The sequence below is a fragment of the Lipotes vexillifer genome, unplaced genomic scaffold (genome assembly GCF_000442215.2).
Source record: "Lipotes vexillifer unplaced genomic scaffold, Lipotes_vexillifer_v1.1 scaffold798, whole genome shotgun sequence".
NCBI classification, from domain to species: domain Eukaryota; kingdom Metazoa; phylum Chordata; class Mammalia; order Artiodactyla; family Lipotidae; genus Lipotes; species Lipotes vexillifer.
In genome coordinates, this window is record NW_006791593.1 from 404,458 (window position 1) to 417,914 (window position 13,457).

General features: G+C 42.3%; 1 protein-coding gene across 4 annotated transcripts in view; it reads right to left on the bottom strand.

Moving 5' to 3' along the window:
* The window catches only part of LOC103078301 (catenin beta-1), a 50,677-nt gene continuing 37,220 nt past the window's right edge, over positions 1-13,457 (bottom strand). The window contains exons 3-16 of one of the 4 annotated variants that reach the window (XM_007464468.1): positions 12,960-13,187; positions 12,499-12,752; positions 12,129-12,367; positions 11,839-12,040; positions 10,561-10,705; positions 6,995-7,098; positions 6,577-6,915; positions 6,140-6,298; positions 4,518-4,637; positions 3,733-3,883; positions 3,523-3,644; positions 2,367-2,427; positions 1,078-1,298; positions 1-775 (exon numbers count right to left, since the gene is read on the bottom strand). In XM_007464468.1, the coding sequence (XP_007464530.1) occupies positions 1,090-1,298; positions 2,367-2,427; positions 3,523-3,644; positions 3,733-3,883; positions 4,518-4,637; positions 6,140-6,298; positions 6,577-6,915; positions 6,995-7,098; positions 10,561-10,705; positions 11,839-12,040; positions 12,129-12,367; positions 12,499-12,752; positions 12,960-13,187 (2,333 nt within the window). In that variant the 3' untranslated portion in view covers positions 1-775; positions 1,078-1,089. Of the gene's footprint in view, positions 1,299-2,366; positions 2,428-3,522; positions 3,645-3,732; positions 3,884-4,517; positions 4,638-6,139; positions 6,299-6,576; positions 6,916-6,994; positions 7,099-10,560; positions 10,706-11,838; positions 12,041-12,128; positions 12,368-12,498; positions 12,753-12,959; positions 13,188-13,457 lie in introns of all 4 variants that reach the window. The other 3 variants (XM_007464467.1, XM_007464469.1, XM_007464470.1) reach the window with 3 other exon arrangements.

The following is a 13,457-nucleotide window of genomic DNA, read 5'->3' on the forward strand; positions in this document are numbered from 1 at the left end:
GAATGAATTAAAAGTTTAATTCTGAACCATTTTTATAACCGCATTTTCTCTTGAAGCATTGTATCACCGCAGGTTACAACAACTTTGGGATAAAAGGCAACTGGTAAACTGTCCAAAACAAGGTTCCAAATAACACCTCTTACTGATTTACCCTACCCATACATATCCCAAATAAAGTTTTTGATCAAAAACATGAAATAGATCCACCTGCTTATTTTAAGCATATTAAAAAGGAAACTAATTGGACCATTTCTATTTGTCTATTTTATACAAAAAGGCTACACAATGTTACACTTTATTCAGATTACAATTAGAGTGATTATGAATTAGTGTTCTACACCATTACTCAATTTTTTAAAATTAGAAATTGCTGTAGCAGTATTCACTATAACTTAACACTATGAGAGACTTAAAAAACTAACAGTTACTGCAAAAAGAAAAAGAAAAAAAGAAAATAAAGAGCTACTTCAAAGCAAGCAAAGTCAGTACCATTACAGATATTTAAAAAAAAATTTTAACAAGCAAGGCTAGAGTTTGATAAATTCCATCTTGTGATCCACTCTTGTGCATTCTTCACTTCTTGAGTCACTCCCAAAATCCATTTGTATTGTTACTCCTCGACCAAAAAGGACCAGAACAAAAAGTTTACTTCAATTGTTCCCATAGGAAACTCAGCTTGGTTAGTGTGTCAGGCACTTTCTGAGATACCAGCCCACCCCTCGAGCCCTCTCAGCAACTCTACAGGCCAATCACAATGCAAGTTCAGACAATACAGCTGTATAAAGAGAGAAAGGCTGCTATTAATGTTTAGAACAGCAAATGTTACTCATTTGAGTATTAAGTTGCAAAAGCTGTGGCAAAAAACATTAAAGTTAATAACTTCCACACGTGACCACGTAACAAACCAGAAATCTGAGAACATTCACATGTTCCAAGACATCTCCTCTCAATGTATCTTTTTTGGGGGCAGATTTACAAATAGGCCTAAACCACTCCCACCCTACCAACCAAGTCTTTCTCAAGTTCTGTAGGCAGAGTAAAAGTGTTTTACCCAAACTGGCTTTTTTAACTTCTTACCTAAAGGATGATTTACAGGTCAGTATCAAACCAGGCCAGCTGATTGCTGTCACCTGGAGGCAGCCCATCCATGAGGTCCTGGGCATGCCCCAGATCTGGCAGCCCATCAACTGGATAGTCAGCACCAGGGTGGTGGCCGCCCATCTCATGCTCCATCATGGGGTCCATACCCAAGGCATCCTGGCCGTATCCACCAGAGTGAAAAGAACGATAGCTGGGATCTAGGAGAGTCAGGGGTAGCAACGAAATGGGTATGGGGGGGAGAGAGAGAGAGAAGACATAAAAGTGAAACACTAAGGTTAGGGACATCCAAGGGCAGCAAGCTTGTCAGAAAGCGCTGCTTTCTAACCTCTTCAACTTCTGGCTTTCTTCAGCTAAGTGCCAGTGCCAGGCCACCCATGAGGCCACACAAAGCCTGTTTCCACCAAAGGCAGACCAGCAGGTTCTAGTCCTGGACCCCTGGCATTTACCCAGGCAGGGACAGGTTCCTGAGGGGGGGGAGCAGCAGCAGCAAGCAATCTACTGTGTGTGACACCTAGGCATCAAGGAGTCATGGCGGGAAGTGAAGGCAACAACAAGGAGGTCTGGCAACTGTAATCTATTTGTTCGAAAGTCCAGGCGACACCCACAAAAGTACAAAGAAAACGTGCCAGTTTCCAATGAAACCTTTTATGTTTTATATTAAGGGGTAACATTTACATGTACCTGTCAAGGTAAGAAGCTTATAAGCTTTAGTGGTTTCTTAACTAGGAAAAACCAGGTAAGATTATATAAATTTAAGATGAATAGTTACAGCTGTTAGTGGTCTACCCCTAAGTATGCTCCACTCGCCACTACCCAGGTTTGAATTGTATTTTTTAGAGTTTTCTGAAAAGCTAATAACTATGTAAATACCCATCCCAGAGCTGAGCTTGGGGACAGACGTTTCCATACTCTCACTTCCTGGGTGGGTTGTAGACACAGGTATTATGGGTTCTCTGAACAAAAAAAACTGAATAAAAAGCCAGGCGACTTGTAACATCCTGCCTGCACTGTACTGCAGAGGCCTAGCAGTAGTGACACGTACTTATTGGTGTGATCCTACTGCTTGCTCAGTGTGTGGCTCAGAATTCCCTGTGCTCCAATAAAGATACTATTGCTGACTCTAGAATTTAAGAACTGCCTTTAATTGCTACCACTACTTTCCTGCCAACACTGGTTTCCCAGATGAACAAACCAGCTCTTTTGATAAAGCTCTGGACCTTTAGCTTGATCTGGAGATAATCAAGAAATGTGAGACACATACATACCATCCTGGCGATATCCAAGGGGTTCTCCCTGGGCACCGATATCAAGTCCAAGATCAGCAGCCTAGATGAACAGGTATAAGGCAGAGAAGCAAAATGAAAATTCTCAACTCAAAGCATATATACTGTCTAATATTTTGAACACATACTTATTTTCAGATTATGAAAAGAAGAACTCAAACATTATAGAAATACTTAGAAAGTGCAGAATTACTTTGAAGTACAGATGTATACAATACAGAAATACTTCAAACTCTACCCTTCAAAGATACCTAGAGAAACATGTTTTCCCATTGCACACAGTATTAAAAATACTAATTCCTTCTTTCCACAAGTAGATAATTAAGTACTTACTACGTGCCAGGCACTGTTCCTGGTGCTAGGAATATAACAGGAAACAAAACAGGCAAAGTGTCTACCCCCAAAAGGAGTTGCTGACAGCGTATGTTATATGAAAAGACTTTTAGAGCCTGCGCAGCTCGAAGAACGAAGTTGCCATTAACTGTGAGAGGGAGCGGTCTGGAGAGAGGGAGTGGGTGAGGAAGTTCAGAGCTCAAGTTGGAACATATTAAGATTTTGCCTATTAAACAGCCAACGAACATACTACTACTCACTGTTCGGCAGTTTGCTTTATTTTTTTTTCCACCTAACAACATATATAGGATCTCTCTCCATTCATTCAAACAAATATAATTCACTTTATGACTATGTACCATAATTGAAAAAACTTTCTGGGTGGTTCTACTGTTTCAATGAACAACTGTACTGAGGACAAATACTGAACAAATTAATAGAAATTCAAGTAGAAAAGTAGGTGAAAAATTGAGCATTTTTTAAGAAGTACTGATAAACCGACCTCCAACTAATAACAGTGGTTAATAGACTGCCTCTTTCCTAACAACCTTTTGAAAAATGTTCTTTAATCTGCTAACTTTTTCATCTGTCTCCCTTGGAAATTCTAACTTGTTTGTTCTGAATAGGCTGTTTAAAGCTGTAGTTTTTCCTCACAGCAGTTGCTAAAAGAGTGTAAAGAATGAATATTCAAGCCAAGGACACAGTCAGTGCAAATGAACGTGTACTGAGTGGTTTGAGAGGAAACCACAGACCGCCTTATACCTGCTCTAGCAAACAGCCAAATAAACGTGCTCACGCTGCCTACCTCATTCCAAGCCATTGGCTCCGTTCTGAAGAGAGAACTGGTCAGCTCGACCGAGAGCCGTTTCTTATAATCCTGTGGCTTGTCCTCAGACATTCGGAACAAAACAGCAGCTGCATATGTCGCTGGGAGAAGGATGGAATAAAGGTCCTTGAGGAAAAGCTGAGGCGTCACTGTACACAAGCTGAAGGCTCTGGTTCCTTTCCTACTTACCCACACCTTCATTCCTAGAATGAAGTAACTCTGTCAGGGGAGCTGTGGCTCCCTCGGCTTCAATAGCTTCTGCAGCCTCCTTGTCCTGAGCAAGTTCACAGAGGACTCCTGCAGCTACTCTTTGGATATTTTCAATGGGAGAATAAAGCAGCTAAGGAGAAAACATACACCCAAAACCTAAGTAAACCTAAAGTTAAAACATGGCAAGCACCCCACTGCACTGTAAACATTCCCAATTCAGAGTGTAAACGGTATTTGTACTGCTTGTATTAAATCATAAACTCTAAATTTATGTTCTTGAGTGATGCTCAGGAGCAGTGGTTTTCTAGAGCATTTTTAGCTACGAACCTTTTCTTCAGAGTTTTATTCAAGCTAAAACTTGGAAGACCCAGAGGTGGCTGGAGACCTGTGCTCTGGCAGCCCAGACCAGCTTTCGTCCCTTCAAAACTGAGCAACCCTAAAGGTGGAGTAGGAAGTCTCCTTCCTTTCTTGAGGTTCTAGTCCCAATGTTTCTCCTTCTACTGCCCAAGAAAAACGAAGGGAATTTTTCATAAATGTATTCAACTAAAAGGACATGACACATTGAGATTCTATTTTTTATACTTTGAACAGGAAGCATGGGCAGTACTGCCGTTTTAGAAATGGTGATAGTAGATGAAAAATGAAAAATTAAATGCTGGTGCCCCTATTTTGGTCTCTAATTTCCTGATATTTTGCTCATCTTTAAAATCCTGAAATTCTACTGACACACAGAATCTAGAACACCTCACTTAAAAGCAACATACCTGCACAAACAATGGAATGGTATTTAGGCCTCTGATAACAATTCGGTTGTGAACATCCCGAGCTAGGATGTGAAGGGCTCCAGTACAACCTTCAACTATTTCTTCCATGCGGACCCCCTCCTACCAAAAGAAATATGGTTAATAAACAGGGCATTGTCCTCTCTAAAGTCTATATACTTGAAAGGCTTTCTGTTCTGAGTAGCAATTACTAGATTAGTTATTCACATTATAAACCCAAAGTTCCCCCGAATTTGCAATTAATTAGTTCAGGAATGAAGGTGGACTCCATTCAGTTGAATGTCATCCCTTTCTGAAAGTGGCCTCTTGTCGGCACTAATTCCAAGCGGCACCCCTCCCCCATCACGGTACTGTGCACAGCAAAGCACAGCTTCAATATACCTCTGAATCCCAAAGATAACTTTCTTACAGTCAGGGCACCCATCACTCTGGGTAAAGGAATATATAAAGAAAAGGTACACAAAGATGGGAAAGCAACGTGCAGACTATGTCAGTGTTCTCTTTCAGATGCTCCCTCTGTCTTTGTACATTTATGTGTATTTGGTGAAAACTTAGCCAAGTTTTATCACCAACTGCTAAAATTCTACTGAGCTGCCAGCAGAAAATCCACTCACCTCCTCCAAGACTCTTCAACTGATAGCCTATACGGGAGAAGGAAGTTAGCTTTTGCAAAATATAACTACAATCTGCTTTCCCTCTATCTGAGTTTTTAAAAAGGTCATAATTCTGCTACTTGCAGCAGCTTTTATATTCAACTTCATTTTTATGAGGACACAAAAGCTCCTTTCTTCCTAGAGAGATTTTAAAAGGTACCCTTTGCATTCTATTAAGCCACCTCATGGAGACAGGCCAACACCAAAAGTAATGAATAGAGAAAGGCAAAGCCTCCTAATGAGTGCATCCATATCACAACTAGCAATCAGAGTCTCAAGATCTGTTCTTGTAAAGTCTTGTTCTCTAAAGTAACCTGATTAAATAAGAGAGAATCTTTGAAGGTCTGAGTCTTAAAACACATTCTGAGGAATCAGAAGTGTCTTTAGATACTTGTAATGAAGCTAGTTTTAAGACTGCAAACTTGACATCAAAGTCTCAGGCTAAGATTATAGGTAAAGATCCCAGAAATGCTACTACTTAGTCTTGTAATTTGTTGGCGTTCGTTAAGTCCAGGGAAATAGTTTAAACCACTCTTGGAAGAGCTAGTAGAAGGTACGTTAAACATTTATAGGTAGAACTGCAGTGGGGGATAAGAGACTCTGAAATCAGACGGACTTGGTTTCAAATTATGGCTCTGCTACTTCCTAAGGATGTGAACCTTTTGTATGGATTAAATGAGACCCCAAAGCAGTAAATCACACTCCACACCCCCTTTGTACGATTGAGGAGGCAACGATGTTAAGGACATGTCAAAGGACATACCACTAGGGGCCACATTACTCCTTATCTTCTATGCAGCCACAGAGACATGTCAGTTTTTTTAGTCAGTAGCAAGCAGCCCTTCAGGCAGGGAGGAGGATGGAGGGAGCCAATGCCCTCAGTAGTTCAGGATCTTATGGATTTTTGCATTCCTTTTAAATAGCAAGATGTCATTATTAAGATTTACCTACCACAAACTGCTGCTGTGTTCCACCCATAGATGTACGGCGCTGGGTATCCTGATGTGCACGAACCAGCAACTGAACTAGTCGTGGAATGGCACCCTGCTCACGCAAAGGTGCGTGATTTGCGGGACAAAGGGCAAGATTTCGAATCAATCCAACGGTAGCCTGCAGAAAAGAAGGAAGAGTAAAGAACTGGCAAACAACTCAACAAAACCATTTTCTTACCCTAAAATTCCTAACACACTACATCTATCACAGTCACCTGAAAGTAAAACTGACTACAGAAACACTTCAAACCCTCACCTCCATCCCAGACATACTTCCTGTTTACTAAAGAATACAACTCCTACTTATCAATCCCTGGTGCCTAGACAGCCATCCAATAGTAGTCAGAGGTAGTTCATTTTCAATTCTGCAACCTTCTACTTTCACTGACAATTTACCTTGATCAGAGGCCAATGGGATGGTGGATGTAGGAGTTTAACCACAACTGGCAGTCCATAGTGAAGGCGAACAGCATTCTGGGCCATCTCAGCTTCCTGGTGTCGGCTGGTCAGATGACGAAGAGCACAGATGGCAGGCTCAGTGATATCCTCCCTGTCACCAGCACGAAGGACAGTACGCACAAGAGCCTCTATACCACCCACTTGGCACACCATCATCTTGTTCTTGTAATTATTGCAAGTGAGATTAGAAAGAATTCCAGCTGCGCAGGTGACCACATTTATATCATCTGAGCCCAGAAGCTGAACAAGGGTCCCAAGAAGACCTTCCATCCCTTCCTATGGAGATGAAAACAGACGCTCAGGACATATTCAGCTTGACTCTTTTCATTAAGGCACCAGTTTACTCAGAATTTACCTGTTTAGTTGCAGCATCTGAAAGATTCCTCAGAGTCCAAAGACAATTCTGAACAAGACGCTGACTTGGATCTGTCAGGTGAAGTCCTAAAGCTTGCATTCCACCTAAAAAGATTAAAAAATATCTAAGGCGATGGCTATTAGCTCACAAGTCGTATCAGTACAAAGTGTCTTCTCTAGTCTTAGAAGGTGTCCCTCTTTATTGCCCAAGCTTATCCCCTCCATCGAAGTCCTTTATTTCCTTTCATTTTCTACAATGCTGCTCAGTTTCCCTTTCTTTTCCAGTTCATCTCACCTAGTGACAATTTCTGTCAAATATCCATTGTTCCTCCCCTGTGGGGAAAAAGCCTTCATTCTCTCCACAGTCCCCCTGTAGGTAATATTCCTATTACTTATTTCCCTTCATCCAGTTATTTCAAAAATATTTAATACCAGGCCCTGTTTTGAGTTGGAGCTATACCAGTGAGCAGAACAGTCTAAAATTCCCACCTGCACAGAGCTCATGGTCTACTTGGAGGCAGACAATAAACAAATACACAACTAGTAAACTAAAACTATACAGTGTGTCAAATGGTGTTAAGTGCTACCAAAAAACATAACAGAAGACAAAGGAGGGGGCTACATTTTTAAGTAGGGTAATTAGGTCACCTAAGTGTGAAGGTGACATCTGAGCAAAGACCTGAAGGAGTTATGTAAACTCATGGGGTGAGAACAATCCAGAAAGAAGGCACCAGAACGCTTAATGTCTGGGACTGTATAAAAGACACTGACTCAAAAGATGTGCTTCAAAGTTTCACAACCTTCCATCATTTTAGGACCCTAATGAAGGACGTTTACACTGGCAGAGGGGTCTAAATGGAAGCTCAACTCCCCGCACACTGGCTTAACTTTACCATCTCTCTCCTACTGACATCACTTCTAAATGCAGTGGGATGTACTTTCCCTCGTCTCCTTGTTTATCTTTTCAGGTCTGCTTTATTTCCTCAATTAGGTTAGGTCTACTTGCTATAATTCTCCCGGCACCCTGTACTTTTCCCTTCACAGCATTTATCACAACTATAATTTAGCCTACCACCCCTACAGTAAGACAAGATCATCCCTATCTGGTTCATTCCTCATAGGAGCTCCAGCTGCTAACAGAGAGCACAAGGCTGATACTACTTCCCTGGCGGTCCAGTGGCTAAGACTCCATGCTCCCTATGCAGGGGGCCCAGGTTCGATCCCTGGTCAGGGAACTAGATCCCACGTGCCACAACTAAGAGTTCACATGCCGCAACTCAAGACCCCGCATGCCACAACTAAAAGATCCCCGACACAGCAACGAAGATCCCACGTGCCGCAACTCAGACCTGGCGCAGCCAAATAAATAAATAAAAATTTTTTTAAGTAAAATTATATTTAGGAAAGAAAAACCTTGATTCCCCTCAGATCTCACTCCCTCCCTCCACTGTTGAAGAGAGTGGATCTTAGTTCCAGATGCCTCTCAGAATAGCCTGAGAGACTTAAACTCACACATTCTGATTCAGCATGCCCAGGGTAAAAGTCTGGTGCAGATGGCTTGGAGGCACCCCCGCCTCTTCCCTGTAGCCCTTACTCACATACACTAGGAGGGCAACTCCCAAATCTCTATCCCAGCCCAGTCTTCCCTTGCATTCCAATAGCATACATCGCCAGCTACCTACTGATCTTTAGTCACTTTGAATATGTCAACTCAGATAACATTCATCCTTTGCTATGTATTTTTAATATCTAAGGACTTCATTCCTAGAAGCCTGTAACACATCCCAGTGGCCTGGTCTGCTTGCCTTTGGTCATTCGAACTGTCATACGATGCTCGTATTAATATCCCCAACACCTCACTGTGATGCTGTACCACTGCTCAGCAGCCATCAATAGCTTCTCATTATAAGATAAAGACCAGGGACTTCCCTGGTGGTGCAGTGGTTAAGAATCTGCCTGCCAATGCAGGGGACACGGGTTGAAGCCCTGGTCCAGGAAGATCCCGCATGCCGTAGAGCAACTAAGCCTGTGCGCCACAACTACTGAGCCTGTGCTCTAGAGCCCGTGAGCTACAACTACTGAGCCCTTGGACCACAACTGCTGAAGCCCACGCACCCAAAGCCCATGCTCCGCAACAAGAGAAGCCACCGCAATGAGAAGCCCGCGCCCCGCAAGGATGAGTAGCCCCCGCTCGCTGCAACTAGAGAAAGCCCGCGCACAGCAACGAAGACCCAACGCAGCCAAAAATAAATAATTAACTTTTTAAAAAAAAGAAAGATAAAGGCCAAATGCTTTAGCATAACCTTCAGGAGCCCTTTAGGATTTGGATCCCACCAAGTATTTCAAATTGACCTAAGCATTCTACACCTGTGTTTCCAAAGCTGGAATAAAGCATGAATAAACATCTTCCAGGGACCTAGAAACTCCTGCACAATATAGCCCTGCCTGGCTCTAGCTCATTACCCTCATCCTGAGCTATTCATCCCATTACTCACTAGGTTCTAGTTACACAGACTTTCTCTTCAGTACCTGGAACTCAACAATTTCTTTCCTACCTTCAGGACCATCTGGAAGGCACTTATTCCTTCTCATACAGCTTACACCTTCTCATTCTGCAATTTCACTTAACATCCCCCTCTCAGGGAAGCCCCTTCCCTCCCCATTAATTCTGTATCACTATTTGCTTGCTGTTCATTTCTCTTGTAACATTCATTCCAATGTGATCACTCCATCTTTTTGCATATTTTTGTCACCTTCACCACCTATAAGAATAAATACAGGGACCATGCCTATTTTGTTATCCATTGTATACCATGTGCTTATTACAGTGCTTGAAACACAGGGGCTGAATATTTTCAGAATAAACAAATGAGCATCAGAATAACCTAGGGAACTTCTAAAAATCAAGATTCCCAGGCCTCCAGTCCCATACATTTCCAGCTACCTACTGACTCTCTTGTCACCTCAACACTCCAGGGATTCTGATTAAATAAGTCTAAAAATCTGTATTTGTTGCACGCATTCCAGGTATTTCTGGAATAGCTGTTATCAAGCCACGTATTAGCCATCTTTTTTTTTTTTCTTTTCCTTTTTTTTTTTTTTTTTTTTTTTTTTTTTTTTTTTTTTTTTTTTTGCGGTACGCGGGCCTCTCACTGTTGTGGCCTTTCCCGTTGCCGAGCACGGGCTCCAGACGCGCAGGCTCAGCGGCCATGGCTCACGGGCCCAGCCGCTCCGCGGCATGTGGGATCTTCCCGGACCCGGGCACGAACCCGTGTCCCCTGCATCGGCAGGCGGACTCTCGACCACTGCACCACCAGAGAAGCCCCTAGCCATCATTTTTGATGGGTAATATGAACACTGCCTAAACTAGGCTTGAACAGCACCAAAGAAGGTGTCTAGCAGAACATACACTTTGTCTGAATGCAACTTTGGCTTCAAACTGAACAGGACCATCTACTTTCAGCCTGTTAAGGTCAGTTCTATCACCCTTTTCCTAAGAAAGGTAATCTACTTAGAACTACACGTGCTGCAAACATGAGAACCCAGAATATAGACAAGTATACTTACCAGCTTCTACAATAGCTGGCTTATTACTAGAGCAGACAGACAGCACCTTCAGTACTCTGCTTGTGGTCCACAGTAGTTTCTCATAGGTGTAGGTCCTCATTATATTCACTAAAGCTTGAGGTCCACCACTAGCCAAAATGATCAGCTAGAAAGATGTGTATATATTGTTAGTCATGGAATCTTGATCAAATGCCTGAGAAAAACTACTATTACCAACCTATTTTATTATACAAGAATTTCAGCCAGCTTAATGACTTAAATATATTCCTGGTCGTCATTAGCTAGACCCCCATACTGGGGCCCTATTTAACCCCTCCTTGTACAACATTTCACTCAAATTCATGCACCCCAGTCCTCCCAAAAATATATAAACTCTGGCCCAAATTTCTTCTTCCCACACTGATTGATCATAGTGAAAGGAAAAACAAAAACAACCAAACACCGTGTTGGTATGAAACAGTAATGCCCAGATACACAAGTTACATCAAAGCCAATGCTGAGTGAAAATGTGAACCAGAATGGGCACTTAAAAACTCTTAATGATCTGGCTCTTTGCTATTCCTAACCATAACCACCTCAAAAAGAGACAGCATAAAATAGTCATTCTTGCCCTTTACTCCCCCACACACCCCCACCTCCTGACTCTACCCCGATCTTCTGAAAACACATCTCATCACTTCAGGCCTCTGCTAAAAACTGTTTCCCATTATTCTTTTAAGATGTTCCACTAAGCCCTGCAGGATCTGCCCTATCTCAACAGTCTCACCTCACACACTTCCTCTTCCTTACTCTTTGCATTTCTTGAATTTCCAAATCTTGCCCTGCTCCTCCCTCAGCAGAACTGTCAAAGATGCCATCTCCCTAACCTTCATTCACCTTTAATCAATCCCATCTTATCCTTAAGAGCTAAACTCAACTATCACTTTCTCCAAGAAGTCTGCTTGAACCCTCAAAAGAGGGTCTGGTTCATTTACATGCTCTCATAGCCCCTTTACTTCCTCCTAACACACGAATTAAATAGTAATTAGGGTATTATTTCAGTGTCTCTCTTCCACCCAAGAATGAAAGCTTTAAGAGAAGCTTGCATGCTATATCCCTACCACCTAGCATTAGTGCATTACATACTGACAACTCAAGTATTTAAATAGAGACGTCCAACTTTTCTAGGATACATACAAAGGGTGAGGCATACAATGAATTTGCCAAAATCCACAGAAGGACATGACATTGGGGGTCTCCCACGCTCCATGACAACCACATTCAGTACAATTCTTTTACCTTGCTTTCTTGATTGCCATAAGCTAAAATCTGAAGGCAGTCTGTTGTAATAGCCAAGAACTTAACATTTGTTTTGTTGAGCAAGGCAACCATTTTCTGCAGCCCGCCAGCTAGACGCACTGCCATTTTAGCTCCTTCCTGATGCAGTAAAAGGTTGTGGAGAGTTGTAATGGCATAAAACAATACAGAATCCACTGGTGAACTGGGAAGAAGAAAAAAGTCTCATCAGAAATGTTGCGATTGCACTCTTCTCCTTCTGAGCTTGGAGCATTCTGACCATGTTTTCTTACCCAAGCATCGGCACCACGGCAACAAGGCCCCCAGACGGAAACATGGCCAGCAAGCCCTCACGATGATGGGAAAGATTGTGCAAGGTCCCAGCAGTACAGCGAGCCGTTTCCACATCATTTGTATTCTGCATGGTGCGTACAATAGCAGACACCATCTGAGGAGAACGCATGATGGCGTGTCTGGAAGCTTCCTTTTTAGAAAGCTGATGGACCATAACTGCAGCCTTATTAACCACCACCTATAATGTACAGGAATTAAGAGACGTCATTTTCCAGTTTTCAAATACTGATACTGGGTAGATATTATAAGACTACTTCCTTGGGAGTTTCCTTCAAAGCAGATTAAAAAGCTAGCCATGTCACTACTTACCTGGTCTTCATCATTTAGCAGTTTTGTCAATTCAGGGATTGCACGTGTGGCAAGTTCTGCATCATCTTGATAGTTAATCAAATTTACAACTGCATGTTTCAGCATCTGTGATGGTTCAGCCAGACGCTGGACATTAGTGGGATGAGCAGCATCAAACTGCGTCGATGGGATCTGCATGCCCTCATCTAATGTCTCAGGGAACATAGCAGCTCGTACCCTCTGAGCTCGAGTCATTGCATACTGTCCATCGATATCTGGAAAAGGTAAATTCAACACTCACTATCCATAGCTCAGCATTCACCAAGTATTTGCTATCCTAAACAGTCAAGGTGATATCGCAATCACTCCCTTCTCTTTACCACACCACTTTATTTAAGCTATTATACACTAACTTTTATTAGAATAACTATTTAATTCTCAAAACTGCATTCTGACTTTCAGTAAGGCAATAATACTCTTACCAGCTACTTGTTCTTGAGTGAAGGACTGAGAAAATCCCTGCTCCCACTCATACAGGACTTGGGTGGTATCCACATCCTCTTCCTCAGGATTGCCTTTACCACTCAGAGAAGGGGCTGTGGTAGTGGCACCAGAATGGATTCCAGAGTCCAGGTAAGATTGTTGCTGCCAGTGACTAACAGCCGCTTTTCTGTCTGGCTCCATGGCCATGTCCAGCTCCATCAAGTCAGCTATAAAAATCAAACAGCACTAGTATTACTACCAGGGAAATGTTACCTTAATTTGAAAATAAAAATCTATGATATGACTCACTGAAATCTTTTTAGAAATAAAGTCAAGTCTGAAAGACAGCCAAGGATAACAGAATGGATGGCCAGGATCAGCTCAGTGATGAAAAATCTGTACTCTTAGGAGACCACCTAACAGTTTACTCACTGAGTCAGTGAAGAATGGTACTGCATCCAGGCTCCAGAAGCAGTCATCCAGACTAGATTCCTGCT